Source organism: Macaca mulatta, chromosome 20 (genome assembly GCF_049350105.2).
Source record: "Macaca mulatta isolate MMU2019108-1 chromosome 20, T2T-MMU8v2.0, whole genome shotgun sequence".
In the NCBI taxonomy this organism is placed as follows: domain Eukaryota; kingdom Metazoa; phylum Chordata; class Mammalia; order Primates; family Cercopithecidae; genus Macaca; species Macaca mulatta.
The window spans coordinates 67,870,351-67,887,455 of NC_133425.1; the positions used below are offsets into that span (position 1 = coordinate 67,870,351).

The window sequence follows — 17,105 nt, forward strand, 5'->3', positions numbered from 1 at the left end:
AAATGTAAACATCAAACAGAAAGGGAAAGGAAAATAAAGGTAGAAACTGTCTACACAATCTATAAAGTTTCACCTTCAAGAAATCTCTCAGCATTCTTGCCCTTGTGTCCTATGTAGAAACCCTTCAGTTGATGCCTAAACACTGATACGCAGTTGTTTGACTCAATGCTTACTGCAAAAATAAGTGTTTCTAACGGTATAAAAGAACAGTGGCCAGGCATGGTGGCTCACACCCATAATCCCAGCACTTTGGAAGGCCGACGCAGGCAGATCACCTGAGGTCCGGAGTTCGAGACCAGCCTGGCCAACATGGTGAAATCTCATCTTTACTAAAAATACAAAAATTAGCCAGGTGTGGTGGTGCATGCCTGTTATCCCAGCTACTCAGGAGGCCGAGGCAGGAGAATCGCTTGAACCCGGGAGGTGGAGGTTGCAGTGGGCCAAGATTGTGCCATTGTACTCCAGGTTGGGTGACAGAGTGAGACTCCGTCTCAAAAAAAAAAAAAAAAATCGGGATGAAGTAAAAAAATCCCTTACATCAGTATTCCCCAAGCTGTGTTCTGCAGAGCAACAACCACTAGCCCTTGAAATTGAAAGGGTTAAAAATATGCCACTCTGGTATATTGATGATTTCAGTTAAAGGCATTTGAAAAACAGCAGGTGCAAAAACAGCACTCTGACCTTGGTACTGTTTCTTAAAAACAGGAGATAAGGCCGGGCGCGGTGGCTCAAGCCTGTAATCCCAGCACTTTGGGAGGCCGAGACGGGCGGATCACGAGGTCAGGAGTTCGAGACCATCCTGGCTAACACGGTGAAACCCCGTCTCTACTAAAAAATACAAAAAACTAGCCGGGCGAGGTGGTGGGCGCCTGTAGTCCCGGCTACTCGGGAGGCTGAGGCAGGAGAATGGCGTAAAAACCCGGGAGGCGGAGCTTGCAGTGAGCTGAGATCCGGCCACTGCACTCCACCCTGGGAGACATAGCGAGACTCCGTCTCAAAAAAAAAAAAAAAAAAAAAAAAAAAGGAGATAAAATTCCCGTGTAGAATATGCAACACTCTTATCCTCCAGGAGCAGAAGTCAAGACCCGGAGAAATCTGCACAGACCTTGTTAAGATAACATTATCTTTTACGCCTCCCCACATAATTTTGCTTCTTCACAACTAACTGCTCTTTGTCCAAATCAGCACAGGAGAGACGGACTCTAACTTCTACTTCAGGTCTTCATTTTCTTATGAGGACTCCTGTGCCACGTAAAACTTGGACTCAGTGAATGTGTGTGCTTTTCTCCTATTTAACTTATGTCAGTTTAATTCTCAGGCCCAGCTGGAGCCCTGAGAGAATGGAGGTGGAGTTTTCCACCCCTATAATATGTTACCAGAAGAGAAGAAAACAAAGGCTTTTGACTATAGGACTTTACAGTCTTTCACAGGTCCCAAATCTAACCCCTTCTCACTGTTGTCACCACGATCACCACACGGTCCAAGTCACCATCTCCCATCTGAACTTTCACATTTGCCGGCTGGGTGCAGTGGCTTATGCCTGTAGTCCTCGCACTTTGAGAGGCCAAGGTGGGTAGACCACTTGAGGCCAGGATTTCGAGGCCAGCCAGGCCAACAGGGTGAAACCCCGTCTCTACTAAAAATATGAAAATTAGCAGGGTGTGATAGCGGGCGCCCATAATCTCAGTTACTCGGGAGGCCGAGACAGAAGAATTGCTTGAACCTGGGAGGTAGAGGTTGCGGTGAGCCAAGATCACACCACTGAACTCCAGCCTGGGTGACAGAAGAAGACACCATCTCAAAAAAAAAAAAAAAAAAGAAAAAATGAACGTTTACATTTTGCCTCCTACTGATCGGCTTCTACTCTTGCCCCTTTTTCTGACCCTTCTCAACAGAATGGTTGATCATTTAAAACACAGAAGGATCCGTTAAAACAGAAGTGAAATCATGCCACTGTTCTGCAAAGCCCTTTGTCTTCCTGCCTCATTAAAAGTAACATCTGCACCAGGCACGGTGGCTCATACCTGTAATCCCAGCACTTTGGGAGGCCAAGGCAGGTGAATCATTTAAGCTAGGAGTTCGAGACCAGCCTGGGCAACATAGTGAAATCCTGTCTGTAAAAAAGTGAAAAAAGGCTGGGCGCAGTGGCTCATGCCTGTAATCCCAGCACTTTGGGAGGCTGAGGCAGCAGATCTTTAAAGGTTAGGAGTTTGAGACCAGCCTGGGCAACGTGGTGAAACCCTGTCTCTACTAAAAATACAAAAATTATCCAGACGTGGTGGTGTATTCCTGTAGTCCCAGTCACTCAGGAGGCTGAGCCAGGAGAATTGCTTGAACCAGCGGGGAGGAGGCTGCAGTGAGCCGAGATGGCGCCACTGCACTCCAGCCTGGGTAACAGAGTGAGACTCCATCTCACAAAAAGGTAGCCAGGCATGGTGGTGTGTGCCTGTAGTCCCAGCTACTTGGGAGGCTGAGGCAGGAGGATCACTTGAATCCAGGAAGTCAAGGCTGCAGGGAGCCATGATTGTGCCAGTGCACTCCAGCCCAGAAAACAGAGTGACACCCAGTCTCAAGAAATTCTCTCCTTACCACTGAACACCCTCCATGATACCCACTTTCTCTCTGCTTAGCCTTATTTTCTTCTTCATAGCACTTATTTAATACATGACATAATATATCTTCCTGCCTCCACTGGTAACACAGGCTCAACAAGGGCAGGAACTTGTTTCCTTTTGCTCATTGCCATATTCAGTTCTCCAGAACATCCTCAGCGGCTTGTAGATGTGTAACAATTTGTTGAATGATTGACAATAAATACTCTAACACAAATCATTAATCTTAATATGCAGCTTTCTCAAAATTTCAAAATTCAAAATTTCAAAATTCTGAGCACAGAATTTTTTTTTTTTTTTTTTTTTTTTTTTTTGGGACGGAGTCGCGCTCTGTCGCCCAGGCTGGAGTGCAGTGGTGGGATCTCAGCTCACTGCAAGCTCCGCCTCCCGGGTTTACGCCATTCTCCTGCCTCAGCCTCCCGAGTAGCTGGGACTACAGGTGCCCGCCACCTTGCCTGGCTAGTTTTTTGTATTTTTTAGTAGAGACAGGGTTTCACCGGGTTAGCCAGGATGGTCTTGATCTCCTGACCTCGTGATCCGCCCATCTCGGCCTCCCAAAGTGCTGGGATTACAGGCATGAGCCACCATGCCCGGCCAGAATTTTTGAACAGAAATGCTTATTAGTATCTCATAGGACAGAGTTTCAGAGCATTTGGGGAAATGCTGCCTTAATTATTAAATGGTAAAATCAGATTCAGCCTTTTCCTTTACTTATTTTTATCTTTTAGTCCAAGACCCTGTGTCATCCCATCAGCCCGTTTCCTTCAGTACTACAAAATACAACATCACAGGTAACAGCCACATCTGAAGCCAGCAGCCAGCCTCTCCCTGTGATAACACAGCTCACCACGCCTGTGTCTGTCACACGTGCTGGGCAATCTGTGGCAGAAACAACTTCAAGCCCAAAGGAAGCAGCTCATGTGAATACCGTCACCTCTCATCTACAAGTGTCATTGCAGAATGCATCTGGTCAGGTAAACATGGGAAATTCAAGTCACAACTAGGTAGCCTTGTGACCCCAAAAAAGTACTTGGTTTACAATTTGCCTCCCTGCAGAACTGCACCTAAGAATGTCTGACAGATCAGCATATATGCCAATCCAAAGAAAAACTAAACAAGTCCGTGGAAACGGCCAATTTGACGGCACATACACTGCCCAACGTTTCCCTAATGATGCTATTTAATGGTCTTATAGTTAATGCTTCAGATGGGGAACAGGTTTTGTTCGCCTACCCTGCTTTTTCAGCAGCAGCAAACTTCTAGACAATTCCTCCTACTCACTGTCCTCTCTTTTTGCCTTGTTTCCTTCCTCCCAAAAACATAAGACAACAATGCAGCCAGACTCAGTGAGTCGCGCCTGTAATCCCAGGGTTTGGGAGGCCAAGGTGAGAGGATCACTTGAGCCCGGGAGTTTGAGACCAGCCTGGGTAACATAGTGAGACCTTGTCTCTACTAAAGTTCAAAAAAATTAGTTGGGCACAGTGACTCACGCCTGTAATCCCAGCACTTTGGGAGGCCGAAGTGGAGGATCACATAAGCCCAGGGGTTTGAGACCAGCTTAGGCAACGTTATGAGACCTTGTCTCTATTAAAATTCAAAAAAATTAGCCAGGTGTGGTGGTGTGTACCTGTAGTCCCAGCTACTTGTGGGGGCTGAGGCGGGAGGGTCGCTTGAGCCTGGAACGTCCAGACTGCCGTGAACCGTGATTCTGCCACTGTACTGTAGGCTGAGCAACAAAGCAAAACTCACCCAAAAAAAGGCAAAGCCCCTTTGACAGCAGTATTGACTGAAGAAAATAATCCTGCTTCCCCCACGCTTTTTTTTCCCCTAAATTCAAGCAAGCCCTGTTTATATGCAGTTGAACATTTCCCTGCTGAAACATAATCCTGTTCACTCTGGATCTGCCTGCAATGGTAATGGAAATTCGGTGTTAACTACTTGGGGGAGAAACTGACCTACAGGAGTTTAAGCAAAGAGTTGTTTTTTTGTTTTTTTTTTTTCTTAAATAGAAATCCTGAAGTATAGAATATCCAAAAGAATCTATAATAAATTATTAGAAATATTAAGAGAATTTAGCAATGTTCAGCATTTAATCGAGATTTCTTGAATGTGTGATTGAATTAGGCTGTGAGTGAGCTGCTCTCCAGAAATGCACCATGGGGTTGGCATTAACGGTGATCGCCTGAGGGTTGGACTTCAAGGACAAGTGCAGTGGCCGCTTAAGCTTTGGGACCGCGGCCACTTGCTCAGTTTGTTTCTTGGGAGAGGGAGGTTTTCTGCTTCCCACCTCCTGTTATGAGTCATTTTAAGTCATTATCTCTTGAATATGAATTCTTGTTTGTTTTTTGAGACAAATTCCCGCTCTGTTGCCCAGGCTGGAGTGCAGTGGCGCAATCTCGGCTCACTGCAACCTCCGCCTCCCGGGATCAAGAGATTCTCCTGCCTCCGCCCCCTGAGTAGCTGGGATTACAGGCGTCTATCACCACGCCTGGTTAATTTTTGTATTTTTAGTAGAGACAGGATTTTGCTATGTAGGCCGGGCTGCTCTTGAACTCCTGACCTCAAGTGATCTGCCTGCCTTGGCCTCCCAAAGTGCAGGGATTACAGGCATGAGCCACCACACCCAGCCTTGAATATGAACATTTGAATGGAGGTAAACACGCACAGAGGGAAACCTGAGAGGAAAACATACTTCTGAATAGAAAAGTTTGGTTTTGGCTTTTTGATTTCCAACTTTCCCTCATCTTTGCTCATGGCCTTAAGACTTAAAGTTACTGCTATAAATCTTATTTCCAGACTCATTTGCCCTTGGAGCAATCATTGTCTAAACTTGTTATTCATTTTCTCGATCGAATGGAAGTAGAAATAAATTCTGTCCACTCACAGAAAAGCTTCTGAAAGTAATCACTGTTTCAGAGAGCTGTGATTCATAGAGTTTATAATGTTATCCAAGGTCAACTTTGATTAAAACAATCTCCCCGACTACTACAGTACAGTAATCTTGTAGAAGTAATTTTGACAACTTCTTTGTTCCCGGTAGGTCATAGATGAGATAGCAGGAAACTTCAGCAGAGCAGTTCATGGTTTGCAAGCTCATAACAAACTACAGGAAGCTTGTGAGTTCCTCCAGAAACTAACAGCCTTAACCCCAAGATTTTTTAAGCCAGCTCAGGTAAGCGGAGGGTGACTGGGAGGGAAGAAGATAGGAGAGAGGGAAACATGGAAAACAGAAAAAGAATCTGAGGCTGGGTGCAGTGGCTCACGCCTGTAATCCCAGCACCGTGGAAGGTCGAGGCGGGTGGATCACATGAGGCCAGGAGTTCGAGACCTGACTGGGCAACATGGCAAAACCTGTCTCTACTGAAAAAAACAAAAATTAGCTGGGCTTGGTGGTGGGTGCCTGTAATCTCAGCTACTTGGGAGGCTGAGGCACAATAATTGCTTGGACCCAGGAGACAGAGGCAGTGAGCCAAGATCACGCCACTGCGCTCCAGCCTGGATGACTGAGAGACTGTGTCTCCAGAAAAAGAAAAGAAAAAGAGAATCTGGAGATTGTGCCTTATGCCAAGCTTAGCATTATAAAGACTATATTTAAATTTTAGCAAGCATATTTGTACCTTTAAATCTGGAAAGTTATGAATTAAATTGATCAGTAGTGACATTGTTGGATATACTGTGTTTATGTTCGTTTGTTCATTAATCAGCTTACTGCCTTGCTGATGTATTTGTTAGAAGTCTGGGCATTCAGTGGGACACGGTGGCTCCTACCTGTAATCCCAGCACCTTGGGAGGCTGAAGCAGGCAGATAGCTTGAGCCCAAGAGTTCAAAACCAGCCTGGGCAACATGGTGAAACCCCATCTCTACCAAAAATACAAAACTTAACCGGGAGTGGTGGTGTGCGCCTGTAGTTGCAGCTACTTGGGAGGTGAGATGGGAGGATGGTTTGAGCCCAGAAGGTGGAGATTGCAGCGAGCCAAGACTCTACCACTGCACTCCAGCCTAGGTGACAGAGCCACACTCTGTCTCAAGTTAAAAAGACAAAAAACTCAGCATTGGTCTTTTCTTCCTTCCTTTTTTTAGTCTGGTGGTGTTAATTGGATATTTGGTCTACTTACCACTCAAAAAGAATTATCAATTCGTCAAAATAACATGAAATATGAATCCTCCCTCATAGGTTATATATTCTCCTTCACTGTCAAATTGTAACTTTTTTAATAAAATGCATTTGAAATGTATAAAGAATATTAAGCTGCTAATAAGAAGTATGCAAATTTTAAGCAATCATGTGCTAGGTGTGTGGCTCATGCCTGTAACCCAACACGTTGGGAGGCCAAGACAGGAGGGTCTCTTGGGGCCAGGTGTTTGAGACCAGCCTGAGCAACATAGTGAGCCTCCTCCTCTACAAAAAAATTTTTAAAATTAGGCGTGGTGGTGCACACCTCTGTCCTAGCTACTGGGGAGGCTGAAGAAGGAGGATTGCTTGAGCCCAGGAGTTCAAGGCTGCAGTGAGCCATGATTGTACCACTGCACTCTGGCCTGGGCAACAGAGCAAGACCACATCTCTTACAATTTTAAAAAGCAATCATAGGCTGAGCATGGTGGCCCACACCTGTAATCCCAGCACTTTGGGAGGCCAAGATGGGAAGATCACCTGAGGTCAGGAGTTCGAGAGACCAGCTTGACCAACATGGAGAAACCCTGTCTCTGCTAAAAATACAAAATTAGCCAGGCGTGGTGGCTCATGCCTGTAGTCCCAGCTGCTCAGGAGGCTGAGGCAGAAGAATTGCTTGAACCCGGGAGGTGGAGGTTGCAGTGAGCCGATTGCATTCCAGCCTGGGCAACAGGAGTGAAACTCTGTCTTCAAAAATAAAAAGAAAAAAGAAAAAATCATAAACAAGGATGTATGTTTGCTTTCTAATACTCACAGGTTAATCTCATCAATTCCCTTATTTACCTGAGTGAGGAGTTACTCAGGATCCCATTTCTGAACAGCAGCAGTCTGGACTTCAAAGTTCCTGCGACTGTCTGCCCCTTTCATTCCTTCAACAATGTCACCAAAGCTGGAGAAGGAAGTTGGCTGGAATCCAAGAGTGATACTGAGCAGGTAGGTGCCAGATCTGCAGGTGGCCATATCTGCTTAGAAGCATTTTAATCTTGACAGGTCCAGGTATCACAGCCTCTCCCCAGACCTTTAAAGAGAATCTTGCTGAAGTATGTGCTGCAGAAAAACCACTCTGCCAAGCCTTCTCTGGGGTCTCCCTCCCCACCTACCAGTGAGCCAATACTCCCTAGTGCTGTAATCAAGTGAAAAGGACTTAGGGGCTGGACCCGGTGGCTAATGCCTGTAATCCCAACACTTTGGGAGGCCAAGGCAGGCAGATCACCTAAGGTCGGGAGTTCGAGACCAGCCTGGCCAACATGGCGAAACTGCATCTCTACTAAAAATACAAAAATTAGCCAGGCGTGGTGGCACATGCCTGTAATCCCAGCTATTCAGGAGGCTGAGGCAGGAGAATCACTTGAACCCAGGAGGCAGAGGTTGCAGTGAACCGAGATCGTGCCACTACACTCCAGCCTGGGCAACAGAGTGAGACTCCATCAAAAAAAAAAAAAAAGAATTTAGGAAAGTGTTGGCATAAGGCAAATACTCATAGGTTATGTTTGCTATTCACTTGAAAAGATGCTCAACTTTATTGGTCATTAGGGAAATGCAAGTCAAATCCAAAATGAGATGCCGCTTCACACCCAAAAAGACAGAAAATAACAAGTATTGGCAAGGATGCAGAGAACTTGCACCTATCCATTGTTCAATTGTAAAATGATGCAGCCGCTTTGGAAAACAATTTGGCAGTTGCTTAAAATGTAAAAAATAGAATTACCATGTAACCTAGCAATTCTACTCCTAGCGTCTACCCAAGAGAGTTGAAAACATATGTCCATACAAAAACTCGTACGCTCATCTTTGTAGCAGCATGGTTTAGTAGCTAGATAGCCAAAAAGTGGAGATAACCCACACATCTACGATCTGACAGATGGCTAAGTAGAATCTGGTCTGTTCATACAATGGAATATTATTCAGCAACATAAAGGGATGAAGTCCTGGTACGTGCTCCAACATGAGCTTTGAAAACATTATGCCAGGTGAAAGAAGCTGTCACAAAAGACTGTATGTTGTGATTCATTTATATGAAATGTCCTGAAGAGGTAAATCTATAGACACAGAAAGTAGACTCGTGGTTGCCTAGAGCTAGAGGGACTAGGGATGGGGAAATGGGGAGTGACTGCTAATGGGTACCAGGTTTATTTTATTTTGAGACAGAGTCTCGCTCTGTTGCCCAGGCTGGAGTGCTGTGGCGTGATCTGGGCTCACTGCAACCTCTGCCTCCCAGGTTCAAGCTATTCTCCCACCTCAGCCTCCTGAGTAGCTGAGACTATAGGCGCACGCCACCATGCCTGTCTAATTTTTTGTACTTTTAGTAGAGACAAGGTTTCACAATGTCGGCCAGGTAGGTCTCAAGTGATCCACCTGCCTTAGCCTCCCAAAGTGCTGGGATTACAGGTGTGAGCCACCGCACCCAGCCACCAGGGAGGTGGATCACCTGAGGTCAGGAGTATTTATTTTAGGGAGGATGAATCCTAAAATTAGATTGTGGTATTGGTTGCACAACGCTGTGAATATACTAAAAAACATTAAATTATATACTCTGAGTGGATGAAGTGTATGTGTGAAAGTTATCTCAATAAAGCTGTCATTTAAAAACTCTAGCATGAGCAGGTCTGGGGCAATTATATGATGGGGCAAAGGCATATTTCCTTGGCAGGCCCTCTTAGTTTGGTTCAAAGGACGGTAAGTCTTTAGCTAGGCTGCAGGTACTTTCTGTGAGAGTCCGAGGCCCTCTCTAAGGAATACCACCCTTCATTACGTCACTGTGAAAATTCCCTTTCCAGTCTTCTCCGAAACCGTTTACTAACATAAGACACTGAGGTTTTACAGGTCACACGCTGTCTTCCTCTCCATGCAGGTAGAAGACATCCTGGAAATGTCCTTGGCGGAGCTTGGGAATATCGGGGAAGCATTTCTAGAGCAGGACCAGTCTGCCGAGTCTTCAGTGACTTTGACCTCCTCCGTTGCTACTCTGCTGTTGAGCAGGTTAGTGAGAGGAAGGAACAGGGAGAGTTTCACGGTGTTTTTCACTTTCAGAGGACATACAAAAATTGACTTCCATTTTCACTTTTCTCATTAGACAAAACACATCCACCTTACCACTGAGCTCTTACACTCTGGGTCACCCAGCCCCTGTGAGACTGGGCTTTCCGTCGGCTTTGGCTTTGAAGGAGCTCTTGAATCAACACCCGGGAGTTAATGTCCAAGTGAGTGTGAAATTGATCGTGGTCAGAATGAAAGTGGGATCTGATGGCCATGGAGGCATTTGGGTGAAAGTAATGTACCATGAAATGTAAGCCTAACCAGATCAGATGAGAGAGTTGATGTGGCATTCGTTTTTATTTTACACTGGCAGGGATAGAGGCCTCTTAAAAGTGATCCACTGTAGAACTTGGGAGCATTAAGCAGATTTCTGGATTTAACTAAATTTCTGTTCCGTGATTTGGACTGATCTCAACTCTGCAGTTTGTTTTTTTTGTTGTTGTTGCTGTGTTGTTGTTGTTGTTGTTTTCGAGATGGAGTCTCAATCTGTCACCCAGGCTGGAGTGCAGTAGCGTGATCTCAGCTCACTGTAACCTCTACCTCCTGGGTTCAAGCAATTCCCCTCCCTCAGCCTCCCAAGTAGCTGGGATTACAGGCGCCCGCCACCACGCCTGGCTAATTTTTGTATAGAGACGGGGTTTCGCCACGTTGGCCAGACTGATCTCGAACTATGGACCTCAGGTGATTCGCCTGCCTAAGCCTCCCATAGTGCTGGGATTACAGGTGTGAGCCACCATGCCCGGCCTCTGCACTATTTACAAAAAGCTGGGACTATAGAAATAATTGTTGACTCAGTATACCAACCCAGTCATATCGGTATATTGTATTTCTTTCAGCAGTTACCTGACAAATAAAAGTAGCATTGTTGCCTTATCCTGAAGAGCAGAATAGTTACTTCCTAGTAAAGTAGAATCCTCTAGATATAAAGATTAAAAATAATTCTGAGGGTCCCAAGTATAATTCATCTTTAACTTACTATTTCTCATAGAGGCTGTAATGGGGAATGTTATTTCATTTGTGGTATTAGTAGGGGGCACATCCCAATGTTTACTTTAATATATGATATCTAGCTGGGCATGGTGGCTCAAGCCTGTAATCTCAACACTTGGGAGGCCAACGCGGGTGGATCACCTGAGGTCAGGAGTTTGAGGCCAGCCTGGCCAACATAGCGAAACCCTGTCTCTTCTAAAAATACAAAAATTAGCCAGGCGTGGTGGTATGCACCTGTAATCCCAGCTACTTGGGAGGCTGAGGCAGGAGAATTGCTTGAACATGGGAGGTGGAGGTTACAGTGAGCCAAGGTCACGCCACTGCACTCCAACCTGGTTTACAGAGCATGAGTTTCTCAAAAAAAAAAAAAATATATATATATATATATATAGGTGTGTGTGTGTGTGTAGGCACACACACGTATATACATATTATATATATGATATATCTTTCTATTGGAGTCATTTAAAAATATTTCACCAATGGATAAAACTGTACTTTTCCTTGTCTCTAGGTAACAGGACTAGCTTTCAATCCCTTCAAGGATTTGGACCACAGAAACGTTGTTGGAAGCATTGGAAGTGTGTTACTAAGCGCTAATCGCAAATTGCTCCAAGTCCATGATTTAGTGGAGGACATTGAGGTAGGAACTGATTCTTAGGGAATAAAATAGAAGAGAATGGGATATTCTGGAACAGGATCGAAGGATGCAACAACTTAAAGGGAATCATGTTAGACCGATGACTGTGCCATTGTTTTGTTATTAACATATTAGGAACTTTTACAAAGAGGTACACCTTACCCTTAGAAAAAGTGTTTTAGAGGGCCGGGTGCACTGACTTACGCCTGTAATCCCAGCACTTTGGGAGGCAGGCAGATCACTTGAGGTCAGGAGTTCAAGACCAGCCTGGTCGACATGATGAAACCCCGTCTCTACTAAAAATACAAAAATTAACCCAGTATGGTGGTGGGCGGCGGTTATCCCAGCTACTCTGAAGCCTGAGGCATAATAGCTTGAATCTGGGAGGTGAAGTTTGCAGTGAGCTGAGTTTGTGCCACTGCGCTCCAGCCTGGGTGACAGAGTAAGACTTAGTCTCAAAAATAATAAGAATAAGAAGTGTTTTAGGTCTTGGACTATGTACTTACCCTTAACCCCAGCAGTATTAGCTACTAACATCCAATGAAGAAGACCTGGCTGGGCACAGTGGCTCATGCCTATAATCCTAGCATTTTGGGAGACTGAAGCGGGAGGATTGCTTGAGACCAGGAGTTCAAGACCAACCTGGCCAACATAGCAAGACCCCATCTCAGAAAAAAGGAGGAAGACCTAGGAAGTTTCCTTACCTTATCAATATAAAGGATTTTGAAAGGCATCAGTGGATGGACCATTATAATGATTAACTGTCTCTTATTCTAGATCATGCTCTGGAGAAACGTTAGCATGGAAACCCATCCCACCAGCTTCAACATGAGCACAGATCAGCTTACAATCACAGTGAACATCACCTCCTTGGAGAAATCCCTGATAGTGAGCATAGATCCTGACAGTCCCCTTTTAATGACGCTCTACCTGGGGTTCCAGTATCAGCCTAACTGCACTCACTTCCACCTGAACATCACCCTTCCGAAGGATAAGGTGTGGCAAAAAGGTAAAACCCAATCAGCTGTCAGAAACTTACTTTGATTTTGTTTTGCCTAGGATGGAGTGCAGTGGCACCATCATTGTTCACTGCAGCCTCAAAATGTCAAGCTCAAGGGATCCTCCTGCCTTCGCCTCTTGAGTAGCTGGGACTACAAGTGCACACCACCACGTCTGGCTAATTTTTTTCTTTTAATTTTGTAGGCTGGGCACGGTGGCTCACGCCTGTAATCCCAGCACTTTGGGAGGCTGAGGCGGGTAGATCACGAGGTCAGGAGATCAAGACCCTCCTATCCTGGCTAACACGGTGAAATCCCGTCTTTACTAAAAATGCAAAAAAAATTAGCCAGGCGTGGTGGCAGGCACCTGTAGTCCTAGCTACTTGGGAGGCTGAGGCAAGAGAATGGCATGAACCCGGGAGGCGTTGCTTGCAGTGAGCTGAGATCGCGCCACTGTGCTCCAGCCTGGGTGAAAGAGCGAGACTCTGTCTCAAAAAAAAAAAAAAAATTTGTAGAGAAAGGGTCTTGCCATATTGCCCAGGCTGGTCTTGAACTCCTGGCCTCAAATATTCTTTGTGTCAGCCTCCCAGTGTGCTGGGATTACAGGCATGAGCTACTGTACCTGGCCACATTTTTTTTTTTTAATTTTTATTTTCAGATAATTGTAGATTCCCATGCAGTTATAAGAAATAACAGAGACAGGCCAAGCGCAGTGGCTCACACCTGTAATCCCAGCAATTTGGGAGGCCAAGGCGAGTGGATCACCTGAGGTCAGGAGTTTGAGACCATCCTGGCCAACATGGTGAAACTGTCTCTACTAAAAATACAAAAAATTAGCTGGGTGGGCATGGTCGCGGGCACCTTTAATCCCAGCTACTTGGGAGGCAGACGCAGAGTTGCTTAAACCTGAGAGGTGGAGGTTGCAGTGAGCAGAGATCACACCATTGCACTCCCACCTGGGCTGCAGAGCAAGACTTGGTCTCCAAAAAATAGACAGCCTAGGCTCTCAGTGGCTCCTGCCTGTAATCATACTGTAATCCTAGCACTTTGGGAGGCTGAGGTGGGTGGATCACCTGAGGTCAGGAGTTTGAGACTAGACTGACCAACATGGTAAAACCTCATCTCTACTAAAAACACAAAAATTACCTGGTCATGGTGGTGGGCACCTGTAATCCCAGCTACTTGGGAGGCTGAGGCACAAGAATCGCTTGAACCCGGGAGGCAGAGGTTGCAGTGAGCTGAGATTGTGCCACTGCACTCCCGCCTGGATGACAGAGACTCTGCCTCAAAAAAAAAAAAAAAAAAAAAAAAGGAACAGAGACAGCTTGTATACCTCTCATCCAGTTTCTCTGAATGGCAGCATCTTGCATAACTATAGTATATCACAACCAGAAAATAACATTAATACAATCACTGATTTTATTCCGATTTCACCAGGTTTACAAGCACATTTCTGTATGTGTGTGTGTATTGAGTTCTGTGTGGTTTTGCCACATGTGTAGACACATGTGACAATGAAATGCATTTTTTAAAAGATTGATTATGGGATGGATAAGGGTATGTACGTGAGGAAGCAGATTTAGTAAGATGTTAATTGTAGAATCTAGTTAATGGTTATATGGTTATTCCCTGTAAAATTCTGTCTGGGCCGGGCGCGGTGGCTCGAGCCTGTAATCCCAGCACTTTGGGAGGCCGAGATGGGCGGACCACGAGGTCAGGAGATCGAGACCATCCTGGCTAACACAGTGAAACCCCGTCTCTACTAAGAAATACAAAAAACTAGCCGGGCGAGGTGGCGGGCGCCTGTAGTCCCAGCTACTCGGGAGGCTGAGGCCGGAGAATGGCGTGAACCCGGGAGGCGGAGCTTGCAGTGAGCTGAGATCGGACCACGGCACTCCAGCCTGGGCTACAGAGCGAGACTCCGTCTCAAAAAAAAAAAAAAAAAAAATTCTGTCTGTATTGTTGAAGATTTTCATAATAAAATGTTGAGACCCACAGCAGAAGTAGCGTTCACAGCACCATGGGTTACGTGTACTTCACATTTATATATTACAGATGACTATGAAATATGTTGTATGTATTTCAACTTTATTTCTAATCTAAGATTTGAGGAAGATGGTCCTGATGATGTCTCAATAAGTCTTTGTATAAGACCAGAATGACTGTATTGTAGTTTAGAAAAGTTAAGAATTTCTGAGACATAACATTAAAGTTAAAAATGTCTAGCCTGGTGTAGTGGCTCACCCCTGTAATGCCAGCACTTCGAGAGGCCATGGCAGGAGGATCTCTTAAGCCCAGGAGTTTGAGACTAGCCTGGGCAACATAGCGAGACTCTGTCTCTATCAAAAAAAAAAAAAAAAATTTAGCCGGGCATGGTGGCGTGCATCTGTAGTCCTAGCTACTTGGGAGGTTGAGGCAAGAGGATCGCTTGAGCCAAGGAATTCAAACCTTCAGTGAGTTTTGACGGTACGACTGCACTCCAGCCTGGGTGACAGAGCAAGGCACTGTCTCTAAAAACTAAAAATTCCTGATAGATAGAAATAGTGCCCAGATACACTGGATCAAAAACATGCTCTGTGGGTATCGACTTTAAACATTTTACCGAAAAGTCTTAAGAGCTACACTTCTGTATTTCTTTTTACGTTGGGAAAAATCTGAATGGAGAAAGCATGCGACAGTCGACCACCTTCCATATTGAGAGGCTCTCGCATGGGCCCTGCTCACACAGGAACAATCACTTTTAAGTTCTTGCTTTTAGGCAAAGTCCCTGAGGCAGCCATGCTCACTACCGGGCTGCCCACTACAGAGTTTGCGTGAATTACCAACGGGCCCTTTCCCAGTTCCAGAGGGGTACTCAGTTTTGTTTTTGTTTGTTTTGAGACGGAGTCTCACTCCGTCGCCCGGGCTGGAATGCGGTGGCGCATTGCCGGCTCACTGCAGCCTCCGCCTCCTGGGTTCAAGCAATTCCCATCCCTCAGCCTCCCAAGCAGCTGGGACTGCAGGCACGTGCACCACCATGCCTGGCTAATTTTTTGTATTTTTAGTAGAGACATGGTTTTACCGTGTTGGCCAAGCTAGGTCTCGAACTCCTGGGCTCAAATAATCCTCCTGCCTTAACCTCCCAAAGTGCTTGGATTATAGGCATGAGCCACTGTGCCTGGCCAAGCACTCAGTTTCTCTTGCTGATCTTGGCAGTGATGTCATTGAGAGCTGGAAGGGACCTTCGAGAGCCTTTGTTTGACAGACAGGACTGTTTGAAAGATGAGAAAGCTTGAGGCCCAGAGAGACTGGGTGACTCGCCTTAGCCCCTACCAGCCAGCTTGTGACAGAGCCAGGCCCGACCTCAGGTCCCTGGCGTGCAGTCCTGGGCTTTGTTCCTGAAGTCACCCTGTTCCTATCTTTGCTTCACCCTGGGGTTTCATTCGTTACCTTAGTCTTCTATCTGCTAACTTAGGTGTGTGATCATTTCATTTTTCTAAACCTCATAATGCATTCTAAATCATTAGGTCTAAATGTTCATATGCCAAAATAATATAATTCTTTTTTTTGAGACAAAGTCTCACTCTGTTGCCCAGGCTAGAGTATTGTGCTGTGATTTCAGCTCACTGCAACTCCCACCTCCCAGGTTCAAGCAATTTTCCTGCCTCAGCCTCCTGAATAGCTGGGATTACAGGCTCACATCACCACACCCCACTAATTTTTGTATTTTTAGTACAGATGGGGTTTCACCACGTTCACCAGGCTGGTCTCGAACTTCTGACCTCAAGTGATCTGCCTGCCTTGGCTTCCCAAAGTGCTGGGATTATAGGCATGAGCCACCACACCCAGCCAAAAGGATATAGTTCTTTACTGGAACGGCAGTAATCCAGAGCCCGGGATTGTATCACTGGTCATTTTCTTTCCAATCATTTGTGACTCTAGGTTTATCATGGTCTCATTTACAAAATATTAATAGATGCTTTAGAAGAGAGGTTCTAATGGTGGTTTTGTTCTGTTCGCTATACAAGTAAGCACTCTTCTTTGTTCTAAGATGAGGAGTACACGTGGGTGCTGACTCCTGAGCATCTACAGCACGGGATTGGCACCTACTGTATAAGAGCTGTGCTGAGTGAGAGCCAGAAGGGTGCTCAGCAGACGCCCAGCTTGGTCTCGGTCATCACGGCCGTCACTCAGTGTTATTACTGGGAGAGCCACAACCAGACATGGAGCAGCAACGGATGCCAAGTAAGAAACTGAGCCGCTTCTTGGGTCTCTCTCCTGCTGTCGCCGCTGTTAAACCCAATGCATCTCATTTGGGGCAGCCCAGAAAGAAAACTAGGAGGTTTCAAATAACTCTGCCTTGGCCAAAGGAGGAGGAGGGTTATGTGTGGTGGGCAGGGCGAGTGTGGCTCTTCCAAGCAGGGGCAGCTTTGTGCTTTGTCTTTGTAATTTCTTTCTCAAACACAGTCCAGCGTGGATCTGACAATTGTGGATAAAATAAAACAGCATGTGGAAGCCATAAAATTCTATAAGTATTAAATATGTTGTGGGTGGGTAAAATGAAACCTCTTGCTAAACAAAAGAGGACTTTAGTAGCTCAAGAAATACGTTCTCAGATACTTGTACATTCCAGGCCAGGTGAGGACAGGTTGTCACTTTTGTAATGATCACCTTGTTC

At 45.6% G+C, this 17,105-nt stretch overlaps 2 protein-coding genes across 2 annotated transcripts in view; both read left to right on the forward strand.

Moving 5' to 3' along the window:
- ZNF821 (zinc finger protein 821) overlaps window positions 1–17,105 on the forward strand; it is a 166,489-nt gene that overhangs the window by 20,130 nt on the left and 129,254 nt on the right. The window lies entirely within an intron of this gene.
- PKD1L3 (polycystin 1 like 3, transient receptor potential channel interacting) overlaps window positions 1–17,105 on the forward strand; it is an 88,970-nt gene that overhangs the window by 10,303 nt on the left and 61,562 nt on the right. Inside the window, 8 exon segments of the mRNA XM_077984471.1 lie at window positions 3,341–3,586; window positions 5,653–5,784; window positions 7,541–7,717; window positions 9,636–9,763; window positions 9,858–9,984; window positions 11,325–11,453; window positions 12,228–12,459; window positions 16,479–16,672. Of these exon segments, the coding sequence (XP_077840597.1) occupies window positions 3,341–3,586; window positions 5,653–5,784; window positions 7,541–7,717; window positions 9,636–9,763; window positions 9,858–9,984; window positions 11,325–11,453; window positions 12,228–12,459; window positions 16,479–16,672 (1,365 nt within the window).